This window comes from Elaeis guineensis, chromosome 8 (genome assembly GCF_000442705.2).
Source record: "Elaeis guineensis isolate ETL-2024a chromosome 8, EG11, whole genome shotgun sequence".
Lineage (NCBI taxonomy): Eukaryota > Viridiplantae > Streptophyta > Magnoliopsida > Arecales > Arecaceae > Elaeis > Elaeis guineensis.
In genome coordinates, this window is record NC_026000.2 from 133483046 (window position 1) to 133503516 (window position 20471).

General features: G+C 34.6%; 1 protein-coding gene across 5 annotated transcripts; it reads right to left on the reverse strand.

Moving 5' to 3' along the window:
* Positions 1 to 49: 49 nt before the first annotated feature.
* LOC105049556 (E3 ubiquitin-protein ligase RGLG2) lies at positions 50 to 20058 on the reverse strand. Of its 5 annotated transcripts, none has more exons than XR_012143364.1 (14): positions 19681 to 20055; positions 18554 to 18638; positions 18345 to 18485; positions 18139 to 18252; positions 17949 to 18046; positions 4770 to 4849; positions 4396 to 4501; positions 4171 to 4298; positions 3887 to 4073; positions 3432 to 3488; positions 3169 to 3250; positions 2968 to 3011; positions 2635 to 2863; positions 50 to 316 (listed from the first exon to the last, which is right to left on the reverse strand). XR_012143364.1 is itself a non-coding variant. In XM_010929236.4 (12 exons), the coding sequence occupies exons 1-11, from the start codon at positions 19819 to 19821 to the stop codon at positions 3170 to 3172; spliced, it is 1218 nt and encodes a 405-aa protein (XP_010927538.1). In that variant the 5' UTR covers positions 19822 to 20054; the 3' UTR covers positions 50 to 316; position 3169. The 5 variants fall into 5 exon arrangements, 2 of the variants coding, with proteins under 2 accessions (XP_010927538.1, XP_010927540.1); XR_003801489.2 differs by having other exon boundaries at positions 2968 to 3019; XR_012143365.1 differs by lacking the exon at positions 3432 to 3488 and having other exon boundaries at positions 2968 to 3019; positions 19681 to 20058.
* Between the last annotated feature and the right edge of the window lie 413 nt (positions 20059 to 20471).

Sequence of the window (20471 nt, forward strand, 5' to 3'; positions counted from 1 at the left end):
TTTGATGAAATATATGATTTCTAGCATTTGCCAAGTATTAACAAGCTAATTGAATATTTAACAAGGCATTATATTTTGTCTGTCATAGTAAAATTTCTTAGTCAAATACTCAGCTCATCTCTCAGACTAGCATGCAGATTAAAATGCCCCAGTGTTCCAATCCGAAGTCCGATAGGGGATATGGATTAATACATGCACTAGCTTACACCGATTAGGACAAATCAGGAAAGGCTACTCAGCAAAATCATTCCAGATATTGCAGCTAATTCGGCATTGCTGAATTGATAAGCAGAATTTTAGCGCTACCACAACTAGCCTGCAGTGCAAGTAGAAGAAAAGGTGAACAGGATATTTCTACATTCAATTCAGTGATGAAAATACATGATGTACATGATCCACTAAAAGAGAGAATTGCAAATATTAAATAATGACAAATGCTCCTCTCTTGCAAATATGACAATGAAATATGTGTGGAATTAAAAAATGTTGATTACCTATGCTGAATTCCCTCTATCACTGCTAACATCTAGCAAACACATTTGTGCAACAGTGCAAGGAGTTTTGGTTGCCTCTTTACATCAATTTATTACTAAATTTATGCAACATTTATTGCATGATAGATGTTAGTACATAGCAAAATTACTAATTTTTAGTCTACATTTGATAATTAACTGCTGATGAGTAGAGATGCCTAAAATTTAAAATCAGACCAAGCAATAAACTATGTTGAAATCTGTTTATCACTACTCACATTTGGCAAGGATTTTCACCCAAAAGAGATTAAATTGTCATTTTTTTATTACATTATTATTGAATGATAGCAATATTTAAGTGCATGACGGATGCTAGATGACAACAATGTTACTAACTTGAAGACCACATTCTCTAGTCAAGTGCTGAATGAGAACTCACTGATATTCCCAATCAATAAAACATTGGCCTAATTAGTTGCCTAGGAGTTGTGGAGAAAAAAGACTGGTTGATGGTTTATATTTCTTTATAGAAAGGGATGTGGAATTCTCCTTCAGGATACATGAAAAGCTACAAAATTTTCATCGAACAAAATCTAATTAAGAGTCTAGTTAAAATTGTTGGTAAATTCAACATTGCTCATGAAATAAAATATACTCATAGCTTTAATTGAATAATAATTGTTTGGTTTCCACAAATTTTTGTACTTAGACTACATTGCATTTTTTTTTTTGTATGTACGTCGCACAGAAAATGATATAAGTCAAAAAATTGCGGGCTGTTCTTCTTGGTAGTCTTTGTAAATAGATTATTACCAGAAGCGGAAGATAAATACACTGCTTGCATCAAAATTGTAAAATCCATAAAAATTCATGGAAATTATCAATCCTGCTAGCAATCTAAAATGAATTAATTTATGCAATAACTACATAAGTTCTTTTGGCTGAAAGGAATACATAATGCAGATACCGTACGAGATCAAAATAGACTGGAGGCATATCAATTCTAATATGAGTTCCTTATGCTAATAGAACTACTCGAGTTTGTGATCAAGAAGAAAACACATCATCTCATATCATTCTCCATGGCTATAAAGACTACAACAATTTGTTTATGTGCTCTCTTTTGTCTGAATCTACTTATAACTAAATTCTGCTTGAATGATGATAATGATAACACAGCTTAACCCATTGTTTGCCCAATATTTACAGTTTAAGTGTCAACCTACATCCATTTAATGCTTTTTGCTACTGATAACCTTCATATAGGTTTCAATGAAGGAACTCAGGCTTTCTATTGACATGAACCTTAGTTACATCTTATGAATTGATATGTGTGTTGATTTAACTCCTTTTTAGCATGTAATAGTTTCAGAAAACTTATCTATGACTTCTTTTTTGGGGAAAATTTATGATACTTGTATAAGTGTTGTTCCACTCACTGCTTCATAATTGATATACAAGAAAGCTTGTTCTTTTAATTTAAGCGTACAAGCTTCTCAACAACTGATCCAAGTACTTTGGTACATCTTTTGGATGCTCCTATACAAATCACAGGACTTCTAAGATCAAGTAATGAATACAATATATGAATATTGTTTCTCCATGGAACATGAATTTTAATGGTTAAATTGTGTTTTTGACCATCTTCAGAAGTATGATAGCAGAGTCCATATGTACGCGTTTGTGTTACACACTCATGTAAATATGTATAATTAATGATTGTAATCTGAATTTTAAAAGGTACTTTATCTTCAGTACATCTCCGGGCTACTTAGAAACTATACCTTCTTCATTAAAAACCTTGAGAGATAAGCTTGGAAAGAAACAGAATACATAAAGTTATATTAGAGGGCTCCAGAAATATTGCATTTCTTTGCAATTGCACATAAATAAAAACATGTGTGAAATCTACTTATAAACTTTAAGTTTGCTATGAGATGCATCCAAAAGAACAAAATAATATAAATGACATTAATAAATTCACTTAAGACCTCATTTTTGGCTTCCTGGATAGAAAAGAAATCGGTCTTACTTCCAAATAACAGGCCCAAAGGGTAATTATAAAACTGAAATTTCACCATTAACTTTAAATGTGCAAGCATTTAGGAAGCGAGATGGAACAAATACACATGCCTTATACTTTAATCAGAAAACATTATACCAATCTATATTGGGATGACTTTATAGTTCAAGCTATGATACATCTGGGCTTGAGAAGAATCTACTATCATCTTTGAACTTGACATCAAATTTCTATGATACCACGTTGCATTCTTGACCATGGCAACTTTGGGCAGGAGAGGTCACTCAGACTTGCAGCAAGAAGGCACCCCTCTCCTACTGAGGGGAGGTTCTGGGTTCAAACCTGGAAGTGGCACTCCCATGCATTTCTAGAAAATAAAAGAAAAAAAAATGGACTAGCAAAAGGAACTTTGATGACACCCAGACACCTGATTTGTGAGTAGAAAAACAATACTATATTATTATTATTTACCATGAATTTTGATCCATGCAATTGAGGAGGAGCACTCTAAGGTTCTGCATAACTAGCAGAGTCTTAAATAAGAAGGTAGAAGGCAAACTTTGACACAGAAAATTAAATTTAATTCTGAAGCACACATATGAAGCCAAGGAACCAAATTGCAGAACAATATTCAGAAAATCAAAAACAGTGGAATACCCTAGCTATGGTTACCTTAAATGAGCCTGATTCTTTTTGCGACATTGCGAGAACATATGGGGCATGCTTGAAGGTTTGATCCACAGTTGTAGCATGTCTGCAAGTAAATACAGGTAGAATAAAATAAGAAAATTATATTTCAAATGGTACACACAATAATGACCAGGGAACTAAAAAAACATAGGAGGTTTTAGATAATTATTGCCTTAAACTCTGGTAAGCATAACAATACTGGAGAAAGTAACAAGGGATAAAAAGCTGGAAATGTCCAAACTCACCTGGTGACCACAATCAAACACCATGTCTTTGAGGTTCATTGAGCAAACTGAGCAGATCTACTCACAACCACATATTATAATTGGTCAATTATATGTAACAGAATCAATCCAGATTTCCAGAGAAAAGGATAGCATAGAGAGCAGTCTATTTGCAGTTCTAAATGTATTCCTATTTTAGAAGATTAATGATTTTATATTTCAACATAAGACTCAGGTTTAAGTGAGAAGAGAAAAAAAAAAGAAACCACAAACATAATTAGTGAACAGAAAATGACTTTTCCAATAAGTAGTTGGACCTTTTGAAATCCTTGAAAGACAATAACAAGGTGTGGTAAGTCATATTGGATCATGCTACAAAATCATGAGATGTTATCCATGCAGGCTCCGAGTGCCCAATGGACATATATTAGTGACACAGCGGGGAAGAAAAATTGTTGGTTATTCACATAGCATACCCTATTACGGGAAACAACGCTTGCTTCACGTGGAGCTGATGCACGTATAGAATTATCTCGAGAAACATGCAGCACACTTTGCTGGAAACTAGTTGATCTGAAAGTATCTGGGCCATAAAACGCTGCAGCATAACTTCCATTAGGTGGGTGAAGAGGGGTCCTTCTTGGAGAAATTGCAGCACTGCTTCTGTTTAAGCACAAAATAGGGCCACCCAGAATTAGTTTGAATTGAATACCATAGAATTAGCACCGACTTATATGCTGTATAAGGTTTGTATCAATACCCTAAGATGCCAAGACTTAGTGTTGCCGTATATTGTGATGGTATTTCCATTAAAGCTGCCAGAGCAAAATCGGACTCTTTTTTGGATTGCGGCTCATCCTTTGACATTATCTCCATGAAATTTACAAACTGGAAAGCAACAAAGGTTTACTCAATTAAAGGTAAATGCAGACAAGATGATGTGGCTGTATATGAATGAAGATGAAATGTGCAATATAGTCTTTGCCTGGAAATTGTCAAAGGATCGTTCAGGAATGTAATCATCAAATTTCTTCATCATATCCCAAGGACCATCCCCAACACCAACTAAAATAATGGATAGAGGGAATTTACTGCAACACAAAAAGAATGGAAGGCTCCTTGAAATAAAATATGCATGGTAAAGAGACATTTGAGGGAAAGTAGATAGTACGGGTGAAAAAAATATAATATTCCTTTTATTGGCCTATAGTTATCAATATTAGCCATCAGCATGTCAAAAAATGGCAGGTGCTGAGGGTTGATTTCTCAAAAAGATAGAAATTGGATTTAGCAATATGTGATAAACTCTGATAGGTTTCCCTACAAATATCAACAGAAAAAATTATAAATTTTCATTACCTAGCTTCCACAATAGCCTCGACAGTCTTCTGTTCTTGGTAGCTTAACTGGCCAGATTCACTGTTTTCACTTCCTGTAACCTGTGGAACCAAATACTTTAGAAGTAGTAAAGCTTCATAAAACAAAAAAGAAAAGAAAAAGAAACTGGATTGCCCTAGTAATAAGCAGTCTATATGTATGTATGTACATAAATAAATATATATGTGAATCTGGTTTGGTGAAATTCAAAGATCGGGTTCCAAAATGAAGACCTACAAATTGAATGTCATATATAACATCCAAATTGGCTATGAAACAAAAATCATATGTTATGGAAAACTGTTGCTAATGCATCAAAGTGATCCAAAAAATATAAGCTTGTATGCTACTGGCAAGACTTGGTATCTTCCCTGTGTAACTTGCCCAAATATTTTAAAGGTAAACCTTCAGAAATGTTGAAACAGAAACTGGATTTCCACACACATCAGTAGCCAATTCACGCATACATCCCTCTAACTTCTAATTTGATCAACAAATTATAATTTGCCTATAAACCAAAAATTATATATTACAGAGACCCCTTGCCTTTGCATCAAGTCATCCTAATGATAACATCATGTATAGCAATATGATAGAATGTTTTGATTAGATTTATAGGTTAAAAGAAAGCAAAACCATTGGATTCAGGTTTGTATTTGTTTTAGGATGCCTAGATAAAATACCAGCAGTTGAGTCCCAATTCATATTGTCACACCCCAAATCCAACACCCGGGTCAACCATGTGACACGGCCACATGAATTCTAAAGCAATGCCCTAGAGATCATGAAAAGCCTAAATAATAAACAAATCCACAAGAATATCGAAAAAATTATGAAAATTCAACCATATTTATCAAACTAAACCAATCCACCTTTATTAAATAAAATTCACAAGATTAAAATATTTATTTGATATCAGAAAATCAACCAACCAACTAACTAATGACTCCATCGCTCGAACTTCATACCAAATCTGATCGATGCTACGCATCCGGCGACTTTGAAGGAAAAAAGGGTGTAAGCTTTATAGCCCAGTAAGAATCCTCTACGTTCATACCAGCATGAATATGAAACACCTTTGCGATAATATTAGCCGATAAGAAAATGGTAAAATTCATATATCCATAATTTGAATAATGCTCAATATAACACTATGTATACTACAAAACACAGATATAAGCCATGCTAACATGCACATTAAGTCTAATTGTATAGCTACTCAATTGCATATATATCACCACATTAAAATCTTGAGATGCATGTCACTAATATATCATTCAAGCGGCAATTCGATTCAATTTTATCTTTCATTGTCACGCCCCCAACCCAAGATTATGAGTCAGAGGTCATGGCAACCGCCGCATACTCATGAAGACCTCTCTCCAAAAACATGCAAGACATCTTATCACGATATCAATACTCACAGTGGAATAGAATTTAAATAATTTATGACTCAACTTTATTTCAATTAACTAAATCAAATATCTTACAAAATAAAATTTCATAACCTTGCAATCAAATCTTAATAAATCCTAATCTAAAATAAAATATCAAAGTCTTCCTCTAATGCACTCTCCCATATTGAATCCCCGGATCAAACTAAATCTCTAAATCTGTAAAAACAATAGAAACTCATCATGAGCTAAACAACCTAGTAAGCAATGTGCACTTCAGCTAGATAAAGTCAGCAATAATAAATACTGAAAAATAAACATACAAGGTACATCAGTTTAAACATAAAAAACTAATCAAAATAAGATCATTCAAATTCAATCTTTCAAAATTTATTTTCAAATTCTTCGGTTCATAAATCCATTTCTTTCAAAACAACATACATATCTCGACAGTCATGAACTAAATCAAAGTACCACCTTATAACCCCCAATGGCAGGATATCACAGTACCAGCGCACAACCCCCACTGATAGGGTATCAAAATACCAGCATATAACCTCTACTGACAGAGTATCAAAATACCAGCATATAACCCCCACTGGTAGGGTATCGAAGTACCAGCATATAACCTCCACTGGCAGGATATCGAAATACTAACATATAATCCCTACTGGCAGGATATCGAAATATCAGCATATAACTCCCACTGGTAGGATTCGAAACTTAGTCAGACTACGAATCAAAATCCATCTCAATTCAAAATACTTATTCATATTATAATTCAAAAATCACAAATCAGGCGATATCGAAATCAATCAATATAATCCATATCGAATTTAATATGCTTATTTATAAATCAACAAGGAGCATATTCAACGATTCAAAACACCACGCATCATATTCATAAATCATGCATAGTTCAATATAGAAGGTATTTTATAATTTACTGAATAATCTAGAAAAAGTGAAACATTACTTACTTCATACGCATTCCAATAAATCCACATAATTCTAAAAATTTTCTTTCAAAATTCTTTGTTCATAGATCATATCACGATATCCCATAATCAAACATCCACAATCCTATACAGGATCAATTTCAATAATTAGAAAGGACATGAATAATTAAGAAAGATAGAATTGATGGATACCCGCATCCTATAGTCCAGATTGGTCCGATCATCTAATTTCATCTGATCAAAATCCAATTAGACATAAATGATCTAAAGTTTGGCTATTGTACCAAATCAGATTTTCAAAATAATAGGGTCAAGATTCCTTCATTGAGTTCATAAATCAAATAGAGAGAGAAAGTCAGAGGAAAAAGAATTCATGAGGTACATCTAAATTGATGACATGACACGATCTAACAGCTCGATTGGTCCAGTCGAAATAATCTAATCAAGTCATAGTTAAACCAGTATACAAATGATTCAAAATAAAATCATGGATGATCAAATCTAAAGGCTCATGGTGTGGTCAAGGTACTGGCATACTGCCTAACGACCATGGATCAGATGCTTTCACTAGAATCATTCAAACTCATTATCGCTCTTCTCATAATTCTAAAAAATTATAGTAGAGAAAATAATCTAAAGAGAAAAAGTGAAGAGAGAAACTAGAGAGAGAAAGAGAGAAAAAAGAGAGGACAGGAAAGAGAGTCTATTTCTTTTTTTTCTTTCTCTTTTCTTTCTTTCTTTCTTTTCTTTTTTTCTTTTTTTCATACTGCTTTGAGATCCGTGCATGGGGGTGGGTATTACATTCTCCCCTCCTAAAAAGAAATTTCGTCCTCAAATTTTTTCTGACTTAAGTTCTTAAAAATTTAGGATTACTTTTACGTTAAATCATATCATCCTCTAATTTCAAAATCGAATCTTTCATCATAATATTAGTCAAATCAAATTACTGTTCTGATTAGTTTGAAAATAATTCAGACCACTATGCTTCTGCTATACACTCTGATTCAAATCTATCAATGTACTTCTGTTGAATCTAAGTTTCTATGTCATAATTAATATAAGTCATCATCTCAATGTCCCTAGTGCCTACCCACCTACACTCGTATCTTATCTGTGTCATAGTCTATCCACTTATACTCTGATACCATATAAATTGTCACACCTCCGATCCGAGATTGTGAGTCGGAGGTCATGGCAACCGCCGCATACTCATGAAAAACTCTCTCCAAAAGCATACAAGGCATCTTATCACGATATCAATGCATCACAGTGAAATAGAATTTAAATAATTTATGACTTAACTTTATTTTAATTAACTAAATCAAATATCTTATAAAATAAAATTTCATAGCCTTGTAATCAAATCTTAATAAATCCTAATCTAAAATAAAATGTCAAAGTCTTCTTCTAATTCACTCTCCCATATTGAATCTCTGGATTAAGCTAGATCTCTGAATCTGTAAAAATAATAGAAACTCGTCATGAGCTAAACAGTCCGGTAAGCAATGTGCACTTTAGCTAGATAAAGTCAGCAATAATAATATACTGAAAAATAAACATACAAGGTGCATCAGTTTAAACATAAAACACTAATCAAAATAAGATCATTTAAATTCAATCTTTCAAAATTTATTTTCAAATTCTTAGGTTCATAAATCCATTTCTTTCAAAACAACATACATATCTCGACAGCCATGAACTAAATCAAAGTACCACCTCATAACCCCCAAAGACAGGGTATCACAATACCAACGCACAACCCCCACTGGTAGGGTATCGAAATACCAGCATACAACCTCCACTGACAGGATATTGAAATTCCAGCATATAACTCCCACTGGCAGGATATCGAAGTACCAGAATATAATCTCCACTGGCAGAGTATCGAAATACCAGCATATAACCCCCACTGACAGAATATTGAAATATCAGCATATAACTCTCACTGATAGGATATCGAAATACCAGCATATAACCCCTACTGACAGGGTTCGAAACTTAGTCAGACTATGAATCAAAATCCATCTCAATACAAAATACTTGTTCATATTCTAATTCGAAAATCACAAATCAGACGATATCGAAATCAATCAATCTAATCCATATCGAATTTAATATGCTTATTTATAAATCAACAAGGAGCATATTCAACAATTCAAAACACCACGCATCATATTCATAAATTATGCATAGTTCAATAGAGAAGATATTTTATAATTTACTGAATAATCTAGAAAAAATGAAGCATTATTTACTTCATACGCATTCCAATAAATCCACATAATTTTAAAAATTTTCTTTCAAAATCCTTTGTTCATAAATCATATCACGATATCCCATGATCAAACATCCACAATCCTATACAGGATCAATTTCAATAATTAGAAAGGACATGAATAATTAAGAAAGATAGAATTGATGGTACCCGCATCCTATAGTCCAGATTAGTCTGATCATCTAATTTCATCTGATCAAAATCTAATTAGGACATAGATGATCTAAAGTTTGACTATCGTACCAAATCAGATTTTCAAAATAATAGGATCGAGATTCTTTTATTGAGTCCATAAATCAAGTAGAGAGAGAAAGTCAGAGGAGAGAATTCATGAGGTATATCCAAATTGATCAGGTGACACAGTCTATCAGCTCGATTGATCCAATCAAAATAATCTAATCAAGTCATAGTTAAATCAGTATACAAATGATTCAAAATAAAATCATGGATGATCAAATCTAAGGGCTCATGGTGTAGTCAAGGTGCTGGCATGCTGCTTGACGATCATAGATCAGATGCTTTCACTAGAATTATTTAAAGTCATTATCACTCTTCTCATGATTCTAGAAAATCCTAGTAGAGAGAAATAATCTAAAGAGAAAATTTCAGAGAGAGAAAGTGGAGAGAGAAAGTAGAGAGAAAGAGAGGAAAGAGAGAGAGGACAGGAGAGAGAGTCTATTTCTTTTTTTCTTTTTCTTTCTTTCTTTCTCTTTTTTTTCTTTCTTTTCTTTTTTTCTTTTTTTTGATACTGCTTTGAGATCCGTGCGTAGGGGTGGGTATTACAATCTGATTAACACAATTAGATCATCACCGCATTATCACTCCAACACTAGACTAGACCCGCTCATGCTCAAACTATATGAAGGACCCCAAGTATCATGACAAGTCCAAACATATTGATGTGAAGTATCACTATGTTTGTGAGGCGACAGAGCAGATGGAAGTGGTCCTGGAACATATTTTTACAAATTGCATGGTTGTTGACCCTTTAACTAAGCCTATTCATAGAAATATATTTTTGCCTCATGTTAGGTTGCTTGGACTCTCTAGAGTTTGATTATGTAGATAGTTGATCATTTCTATATTATTGATATATAGGATATTTTTGATTATTCATGCAATAATAAAATTTTATTATTTATCTATATATTTTTTCTGTTGGCGTGAACCAAAATTAGCGCGCGCGTGCGCACACATATATATATATGCACTTATATTCTTTAATTATAATTAGTAGTATGTCACAAGCTGAGTGGCCCACTCACATGGGTAATCATTCTTTTTGGCGCTTGTGTAAGCGAGCAAAAATTAAGACATTAAGTAAGCCACCTTAGTAGATGCTAACATGAGGTCTTTTTTAAAAAAGACTGCATATAGATAGTCCCACAATTCATATAAGCCTAATTTTAGAGCTGAAAGTGATATTATTATTTGGCACTTAGAATAGCGAGCAAATGGAGACTTAGATTAGGTACTCGAGGAGTGACTGAACTGAGGTTCGTATGGCATATGTGAGAGACTGATATGCACGCGATTGAGATTCTCTGCCATAGCATATATTTCATGCTACATGTGCTTTCTCGGCCATCAAGAAAGTGAATGAATGGACCCTTGTTTCATCACTGTTTGAGTCCTTAAAACATATAAAATATTGTCCTCATTGATGCCCTTTGTGACTATAGACTATGTCATGAAGTGAATGATCAGTGTTAGCTACTTTAGCATGTTACCTATGACCATAATCAATTCGATTTTAAGGGACATTGCTAGGAAAGCAATTGATCACAAATCTAATGGCATTAGGGTAAAGGAAGACAATTTGGATTACGTCAATGTGTTATGACTCATTGTCGACAAGTTATGGTGCTTCTGAAGTAGCAACATGATTATGGGTATAGCATAGAATGTGCTGAGAAGTTTAAGTATGGCTCTTTGAGGGATTAGAGATGTTTAGCTTGACGTAATCAAGTTGGTTTGGGGCATCCTGAGTTGCTTATCCTTAGAGGGTTGATGTCTCTATGCTGGCCTAAGTCAATTTCTAGTATGGAGCTCTAAAAATATAGGTTGACTCAGTGGTCTTACTGTCCATTAGCCTGTATGAATAGATTCAATGATAAAGCAATGTTGAGGTGTAGTTGTTATGGCATCGCTCCCGCAATATGTGAGTGGGAGAATGTTGGGCATTCGATTGGAACCGAATCGGTTGTGCCCATTTGCGAGCCCAATTTGATGAATTTAAATTTAAAATAATCTCGCTAACAACTTAAAGATTAGTTAGCAACCAACCGATATGATAAGAGCCTTTTATTCTTATCTCTCAATAATGGGATTTACTCTATATGAAGAGACCGATCAAGAATCGTCAAAAAAAAATTCATGTACCCCACGTAGAGTGATAGAGAGATTAATTTTCACACCTCCATTATTATCATTGAGATCTAGAGGCTCTTGTGCAGTGGATTATTGGTTTGGTTCGTTTATAACTCTACCTACCAGGAGTACGGAGACCTAGGACCGCTACTGAGAAGGAGAGGACGTATGAATCAATCAATTCTGAGCCAGGACCAATCGTATAGAGTCACGACGTATCTTCATCGAGCAAGATCGGGTATGTCTTTCCGTTGTCCCATACTAACTCTTGGAGCACCAGAGTATTTGAAGTGTTGTTTACACTTAACAAGAGCCAGTGTTTGGTGCCGTTATGAGAATCCGCATCTGTTGGGTGCTCCCTCTAGGTCACAAGGACCATTGGCTCTCGCAAGATTCCAGATAGAATCATCCATGGCTTTTAGGAGTATCACTCTCATGGTGCTCTATATGGCTTAAGCAAGAACCCATAGGATAATCGATAAACAACACTAGCTTTGAGATTGTAAAGGAAACTCACATCATGTTCAGTTTGGAGCTATTCATGGCTAGACCAGCCTTGGCTGGTAGGTGGCAAAAGGGTCATCTTTCCTAATCAATTTGGGGGGAAAAATCACAAAATGGTTATCAGAGGACAGTATTAGTAATGTCATAACTACAATCCCATTTTAGTTGCACCTGTCGCATTTTAAAGAACAAAGGTTCAGCTGATTTCACATTTTCCTTTTTAAGAATTTATGCTGACTAAAGATGATGAATACTATTCCAAGATGTGCTTCAATGGTGGCACCTATATTCATTCTTGTAATAACTTGAAAGTTCCCAAAGTCAAGGAACATTTGAGCTTAATCTTCATTCACCACAGACTGTAATATCCACATGCTCACCACGGATCAATTTTAATCACCGAGATTAAGGCAAGCAGTCCAGATGAGGATGCATAAATTGCATATTTATGTTAATTCTTAATTTACAATCAGTCTGCTAATGAAGTTTCTAAGGCTAAATTAGCAAATATATTCAAAGTCAAGCTACCCATGAGGCAAATTACACACATACGCCTGAAAAGATTTTAAGATCTGTTATTTGGAAGTCAAATCTCTCGAGGTTGGCTGAAGATCAGGATGCAATTCATCTCATCATTGGAGGTGAGAAATTATGGGTCTAGCCAGCTGGATGTAGAAAAAAATAACAGGTACATGCATTCAGAAATGGAATAGACAACCTCAAAATAAGTAGGACAAAGCCGACTTAAGGTAGAATTCAAATATTGTTTCAAATGCAAACATGTTCCTCAATGGCAAAGCAGAAATATCCCCAACTTAAATGGAAATCTATATAGCACATGTTCATCAGTGGCATGCAATGCAGGTAATATAACCACCATGGGCAAGGGATCATTGTGGAGGGTGTGTCCTTTCTGTTATGTGGCTATTTAACAAATTACAAATGTATTTTCAGTGTTTTGTATTCAGATACTGATAATTAAAAAGTTTATTACATATTGCACCCAAAAAAAAAAAAAGATTACTACAAAAAGAATGATTCTTGAGGATATCGAATATGAATGTCCCAAAAGAATCATGTCTTCCAACAGTATTATATTTTTGTATGATTGAGCAGATAAGTTCAGATTCCAGGAATTTTGGTTGTTTTGGCATATTTAGTTTCCCTCAGCAATTTCAGAAAAAGAAAACCATCAAATAATTAAGATACAATTGAGAAATGAAGTATGAGTTAGTAAAGAAAATGAAGTAGATTTCATGTCAGTATATTATGTTTTTTAACACCTTAGGGAGTAGAGTTTCGGTGGTTTTAGTTCAAAATCATGTACAGTTATTAAATTGGTAAAAAGAAAAATATCTCTAATCATGTTTTAGAACATTTTTAAGCATAAATGTGAATCTACTTTTCAATGCTAATCTAACACAACAAAAGGAATTTTTGTAAAATACTAGCCTATGCGATATGGACTTAATCATGCACCTAAAGGCACCATCATGCAAAGTAGTTATATATAGAGTATAATACATACATTCATACATACAAATATATATGTAATACCCCAACCCAATTTGACCCAGCCTATTTCCAGTAGCAGCCCAATAAGGCTGTGCACGGATCTTGAAACAATCAATGGAAATCCCAAAAAGAAAGAAGTGGAAGCTGGGTTTCCTTTTGGCAATGAACAATGACCGGAGGGGTGGGGTTTGAAAGAGAGGCTTGGCCTCCGTTTAAAAAGAGGGCCGAGGGGAGGAGTCCGACTCCTCCCTGGCTTCCGTCTCCATCGGGAGGCCATGCGGAAGAGGACTCCCAACAGGAGTCCCGTTCCTTCCCACCCAGCACGTGCTGGCCAAGCATCGTCGGAAAAAAAGGTATGTGGTCGGGCCTCAGTGTTTAACCTTCCTCCCTATTCTTTTATGGCCCTTAAAGCAATTTGACCCACCCTATTTCCAGTAGCAGCCCAATAAGGCTGCGCACAGCTCTTGAAGCAATCAATGGAAATCCCAAAAAGAAAGAAATGGAAGCTAGGTTTCCTTTCAGCGATGAACGATGACCGGAGGGGTGGGGTTCGAAAGGGAAGCTTGGCCTCCGTTTAAAAAGAGGGCCAAGGGGAGGAGTCCGACTCCTCCCCGGCTTCCGTCTCAGTCAGGAGGCCACGCGGAAGAGGACTCCCAATGGGAGTCCCGTTCCTTCCCACCCAGCATGTGCTGGCCAAGCATTGCCGGAAAAAGAGGTATGTGGTCGACCCTACGTGTTTAACCTTCCTCCCTATTCTTTTATGGCCCTTAAAGCATAGATTTTGGTAGGCAAATCACCAGATTTAGATGGGATCTAGGTGTTCTATTTTGCCATTCATTTTTCCTTGATTTTTCGATACTGACCAATGCTGATAAGCTCCGAACTGATGACCGTCGGTTGCGCTGCTGTGGGCCACAACACCGGCGACAATTGCCGCTAGCCTTGAGCCCCCTATTCGGGGAATAGATGGGGATGGGAGATCCCCTGTTTCACCACCCAAATGGAAGAAGAAGAAAGAGAAAAAGAAAAGAAAGAAAGAAGAAGAAAAAAAAAGAGAGAAAAGAAAAAAAAAGAAAAGAAAAAGAAAGAAAGAAAAAGGATTTTTCTCTTCCCTCTCTCTTCTCTTTCTCTCCCTATCTTCTCTCTCCACTTTCTCTCTCTAGATTATTTCTCTCCTAAATTTTCTAGAATTTTGAGAAGATTGATGATGAGTTTGAACGATCTTAATGAAGGAGACCTAATCCATGGTCGCTAGACAACGTGCCAGCACCCATCTTGACTAGACCACAAGCCATTAGATTTGATCATCCGTAATTTTTATTGAATCATCTTTATAGAAATTCAATCATATTTTGATTTAGATCATCCTGATTGGGCTGATTGAGATGTTGGGTTGTATCGTCTGATCTGTTGTGTTATATCTGATTAATTTCTCTCTTTACGATTTTCACTATCCACTGAATTATGAAATCAATGAAAGATTCCTAGCCATGTCACTTCAAATCTAAATTGACCCGATAGACAAAGTCTGAACCACATTTTCGATCAAACAACATATTTGCACCATCTGAAATCTCCATCTTGTGCGATGTTGTCTGATTAGATGAAGTTACTTGATCGAATTATCTCATGATCACCAAACGACATATTGACCTCCATCTTGGTTCCTATTGAGCACTACTGATTTAATCATCCTTGATTGCTGTTGAATCATCTATGTCCTAATTGGATCTTGACCAAAAGAAATTAGATGATTGGACCAATTTAAACCGTTGAATATGATATTCGTATTCTTTCTGATTATTGGATTTGATCTTGTATAGGGGTTATGGATACCTGATAATAGGATATCGTGATATGATCTATGAACCAAAGATTTTGGAAAGAAATTTTTAGAATTATATGGATTTATTGGAATACGTATAAGGAAAGTAATGCTTCCCTTTTTCTAGATTTATCGACAAATTATAATATATTTTTCAGACATGATTTGTGAAATGATGCATGAATTTGATGAATAATATTTTGTTGTTGAAAATATCTTATTTTGAAATATTATGATGAAGCATGATTGAACTCATTGATTTTGTTATGCATTATATTGATTAATTTTGATACCACATGATTATGTGAATTCCTATTGAACTAGAATAAAAACATGATTTATGAAGAATTTTGATTTAAGAATGATATTAATTCACAACATGACTATATAAAGGATCCCACCAATGGAGATTAATACGTTGATAATTGATTTGTCTTGAAGATTTTTGCCACCAGCAGACCACGACATGTCGTCAATAAGACTAGCAACAAACCGCCAGCAAGACCAGCGGTTTCGAAAAACTTTGCTGTCAGATAATTCGTAGCTCACCGCAAGATGATATGCGGTGTTATGATCGTGCCACAGAGAAAATATGATCATAGCCTATGATTAATGAAAAAAACTTAAGAATGAAAGAAATTAAATTCTTAAAAGAAACTCGAATTTTTGAAAAAGAACTGAATTTGGCATGAACTATGTTTTGATAATGTGGCATAATTGAAACTGATTTCGAATTGATGAACTCTATATGCTTATTTTCTATAAATGACTATTTACTTTATTATCTGATTTAATCCAATTGAAGTGATCATTACTTACTAGACTGTCTAGCTCATTACCTCCTATTTTATTGTTTTTACTGATCTTGAGAAATTAAGATGATACGAGATATATGCGGGAGAGTTATTAGAAGCAGAGCTTCGATACTTTTATTTTAAATTGAAAGTCTTATTGAATTTGATGTAAGATTTATTGAATATTATTAAATTTATTGAATATTGTTGAATTTATTTAGATATTAAAGTTGAAATTTAGATTATTAAATTTTGGATTTAAATTATTGACTAATTATTCCGCTATTGCTTTATGATAGCATGATAAGATGCCTTGCATGCTTGTGGAGAAAGTTTTCTATCAGTATGCGGCGGTTGCCATAACCTCCGGCTCACGATCTCGGATCGGAGATGTGACAATATATATACATTATTATCTTAATTTCCCAATAATATCTTAAATAGATTCATATGTATTATACATACATACATACATATTATACATACACATATATATATATGAAATATGAAACATAACAAGATCTTCCTTATATACATCTCGGAATCTAGCAAACCAAATTTATCAAATTTAATGAAGTGGAAAAGAGTGAGATGTATACATATTCATAATTACTACAAAAAGCTATTCTCCAATTGTGAGATTACATAAAATAAGCAAGATCATGCTGGTTTTCATTATGGATTTAACCACTAGGATAAAGAAAATTGTTACTTCTACCCAAAAGAACAAAAAAGAAAACTGTTAGGAAATCTATGAGTTTCCTAAATTTTAGTAACCCAACATGGAAATGCTTGCCGGTAATTATCACCTCATAAGTAATTTCCCCTCTCTTATTCCGATAATTTTCCTCAAAAGCATTTCCAAGACATGAAAACTGAGCCCAGAAATATAAATCTAAATACACTCAAAGTGATGAAGGCATCAACAATTTGATTCTCATCATATAATATTTAAACCATTGGAATGAGCTGAAAGTATATCAAAACTGATGCATTTCATCCAAAATGAACCAAGATCACTGAAACCATTGCAGCTCAGTCGAGATGTTTCAGTTTTGGACAAAATTTTAATCTTTTCTTAATCTTCAACTTTCATTAAATCAAACATGAAAATCTGTATAGTTACATATCCCAGAACATCCTTATATAAGGTTCTTGCTCAAGTTCATGGTGCTGACCTTTTACCTTTCTTAATATATTCGCTATGTAATAGCCTCTCCATTGTTCGTTCATGAGTCAATATTACATCCAATTTTGAAATTATGAATGCCTATACCATCAAATGCACATCCATACCACCTTTGCTTCCTGCACCCTTTGCCTTCGTATAGGTTTTTCGTATATCTTTATTGATAGACTTTCTATGTATCAGCCTCCTAATAGTTTGAATTAGTCTATAATACATCAGATTTTATTGGAAAATTTCTTATGATCTCTCTAGAGCAATCAAAATAAATTCAAAAAAGCATCACTTCGACAGAAAATTTTCTAATAAAGTAGATGATATTTGGACCAAAATTTATACCTGCCCATCAGCAATTATCAACAAAATATGGTACTGCCCACCACTCTGTGCCACAATGTTCATAGCCATTTCTATCATTGGAGCAAAAGATGTTGGTCCTGCACGGTATAAGCTGAACTATCATTAGTTTACAAAAGGTCAAGATTTAAGAACAACATTAGGCATGGGAATGAAGCAAATGGTAAGCAACCAGAAAATTGCACATGCGGGACGATTTCTCGGTATCGTGATAAAGCTTCTGGAAAACCATTACATGGCCTTTCATCTGGATAGAAACTAAAGACATCATGATCATGTGTTGATGCTGCCAGTACATAGAAACTCATCACCATATGAACCAGGGAAAACGAATTAGAATCATATATATGATAAGTATATAGAGGAGATAGTAATTACCATCTCCAAAACCAAAACATGGAATTAAGTTATCCTCGTCAAATGGTGGTAAGGTTTGTCCAATAATACTGATTGCTTGTTCATAGGGATTCCAAGTAGCACCAATGTCATGCAAGCAGCAGCCGTTGAATGAATATTTACCTGCTTACAGATTAGATCAGGTATGTACAATAACCAAATGAGACAAATTTCCAATTATGGATGATAACCTGTCCACTTGTTGCTCTTTGAGAAATCAATACCAACAATAAGATTTGAAGACTCAAGCCCAACTTGTTGAAGAGCCTCGGTAACCTACAGAGATTAAATACCATTAATGTAAAGGCTAAAATGTTCGAGTTTCCAATAGAATAGACCAATCATATCCCCCAGCTCAGACTTTTATCTACTTTCAATCATGTGCACAGCATCATCAGAGGTTTGACAAGGAACAGGATGCTTCAATGAACATTTCAATGCAAGCTACAAAAATTAAATAAAGTCAATAGTTTACAAGCATCCAAATACAGTATTGTGTTCATAGATAAGTTCCAGTTATATGACTGCCAATGAAGTTTAGCACCCTTGCTCCATTGTTACCATCAATTTTAGATTCACTTAGTCCAAAGATAAGAAAAATAAGGACCAAACACCTACAACGTTGGTTCTTCATTAATATATAGTTCTTCATAAATATCGCTCTGTTTCGTGGAATATTTTATATAAAATTCTTCATGATGACTGCATAACTAATATTACTGTAGATAGAAATCATTATTCATTTTTTACAGTAATTAGACAATCACATATACTTTGCAATTGATTGTTTGAAAATCCACAAGAGTGAAACTCATGAAATGATGGAATAAGAAAAAAGTAAAACAAAAAAAAGAAAGAGACCAATTCAGAATTTAACAAAACATGAAACATACGAAGTAAAATCTTGACAAGGTAAATTTAAAATTTGCTATCATTAGAAAGGTTGAAAGATGGATACAGATAAGTTTTCTTGACTTCTTTTTTTCTTCTTTTGCCAAAGGAGCTTTATGATCTTGTCAGGTGCTTTAAAACAACCACCACCAAAAAAGAATAAAAAGCATATAGCAATATGGATTTTGCAAAAGTTTATAAAGGCTCCAAACTTTCCAGAGAAAACCAAAAGCAAACATGTCATCCAAACCTATATCAAATCATTTTCCAATCCCGGTCGGGAAGTTTCTTTGCAACGTAAAATTACCAAAAATGCAGAGCAACCATGACAAAGATACTAAAGATTCCGACAGAAGAAGCATCCAAATATTGCTATGAAATCTAAGCACATACATCACCATGGCGAACAAAGCACAGTGCGTCATACCTCCTTCAAGTTTTTATACTTATCGGTAATTCTTGAATATCTTGAACGCACCAAAGCCATTCTGCTATCACAGACACGGCTACGAAAAGAAGGGGACCTACGCGTACACTTGTAAACATCTCTGGAGCTTGCCCCCCCCATAACCTCCAACAATCTAACGATTAACCCCAAAAGCTGGGTCCAGAAATGATGGGGCTCTTGAAGATCGAATAACAAGACATAAAGCTCTCAAAGCAACAAAGATAAACTGGCAAAACTTAGTAACGAAGGAAAACCATCAAAATGGAAGCCACACTTTCCAAGAAAGTGCAGCAGACAGTGACACACTAGGGAAGAGGGAAAAAAAAAAAAAAAAAAAAATTCGTAAATTAGGAAAAAAAAACTATAGAAGTTTTAATACCCATGAATCCGGCTTCTAATAATCATTGTTTTACCAAGAAGCTCTTGGAATCGACGTGCAAAGTTTCTGTTCTCGGAAATTTCGGCGCAGCAGTGCTCAAAATGCTTCTTTTCCTTCTTTTGTTACCTTGGGTTTCAGCTTTGGCTTATGTGAACAACTCCCAGATAATATCACTGGTGCTTTAATTTAATTTAAAAAGAGGAGCGGAAGCTTGTAAGAAGTTGCGTATGGTCGGTGGAAAGCTCCTTCTTTGCCTTCCCTTTCTAGAATCAAAATAAATCCAGATTAAAAGATTTCAAAATAAAAGAAAATCCATCATAAATTTGCACCTATTTGGTTGGCATCGATGTCCCCACAGCGGAGTTATCGTCTTGGCTTTTTCTTTCTTCTT

Excerpts from the sequence above, each read along its gene's own strand:
- LOC105049556 (XM_010929236.4), bottom strand. The coding sequence starts at position 19,821 with ATGGGGGGGGCAAGCTCCAGAGATGTTTACAAGTGTACGCGTAGGTCC. Across the intron at positions 18,047-18,138 it reads CCCGCATGTGCAATTTTCTG|GACCAACATCTTTTGCTCCA; the intron begins GTTGCTTACCAT and ends TATACCGTGCAG. Across the intron at positions 3,251-3,431 it reads TGTTTGATTGTGGTCACCAG|ACATGCTACAACTGTGGATC; the intron begins GTGAGTTTGGAC and ends ATTTACTTGCAG.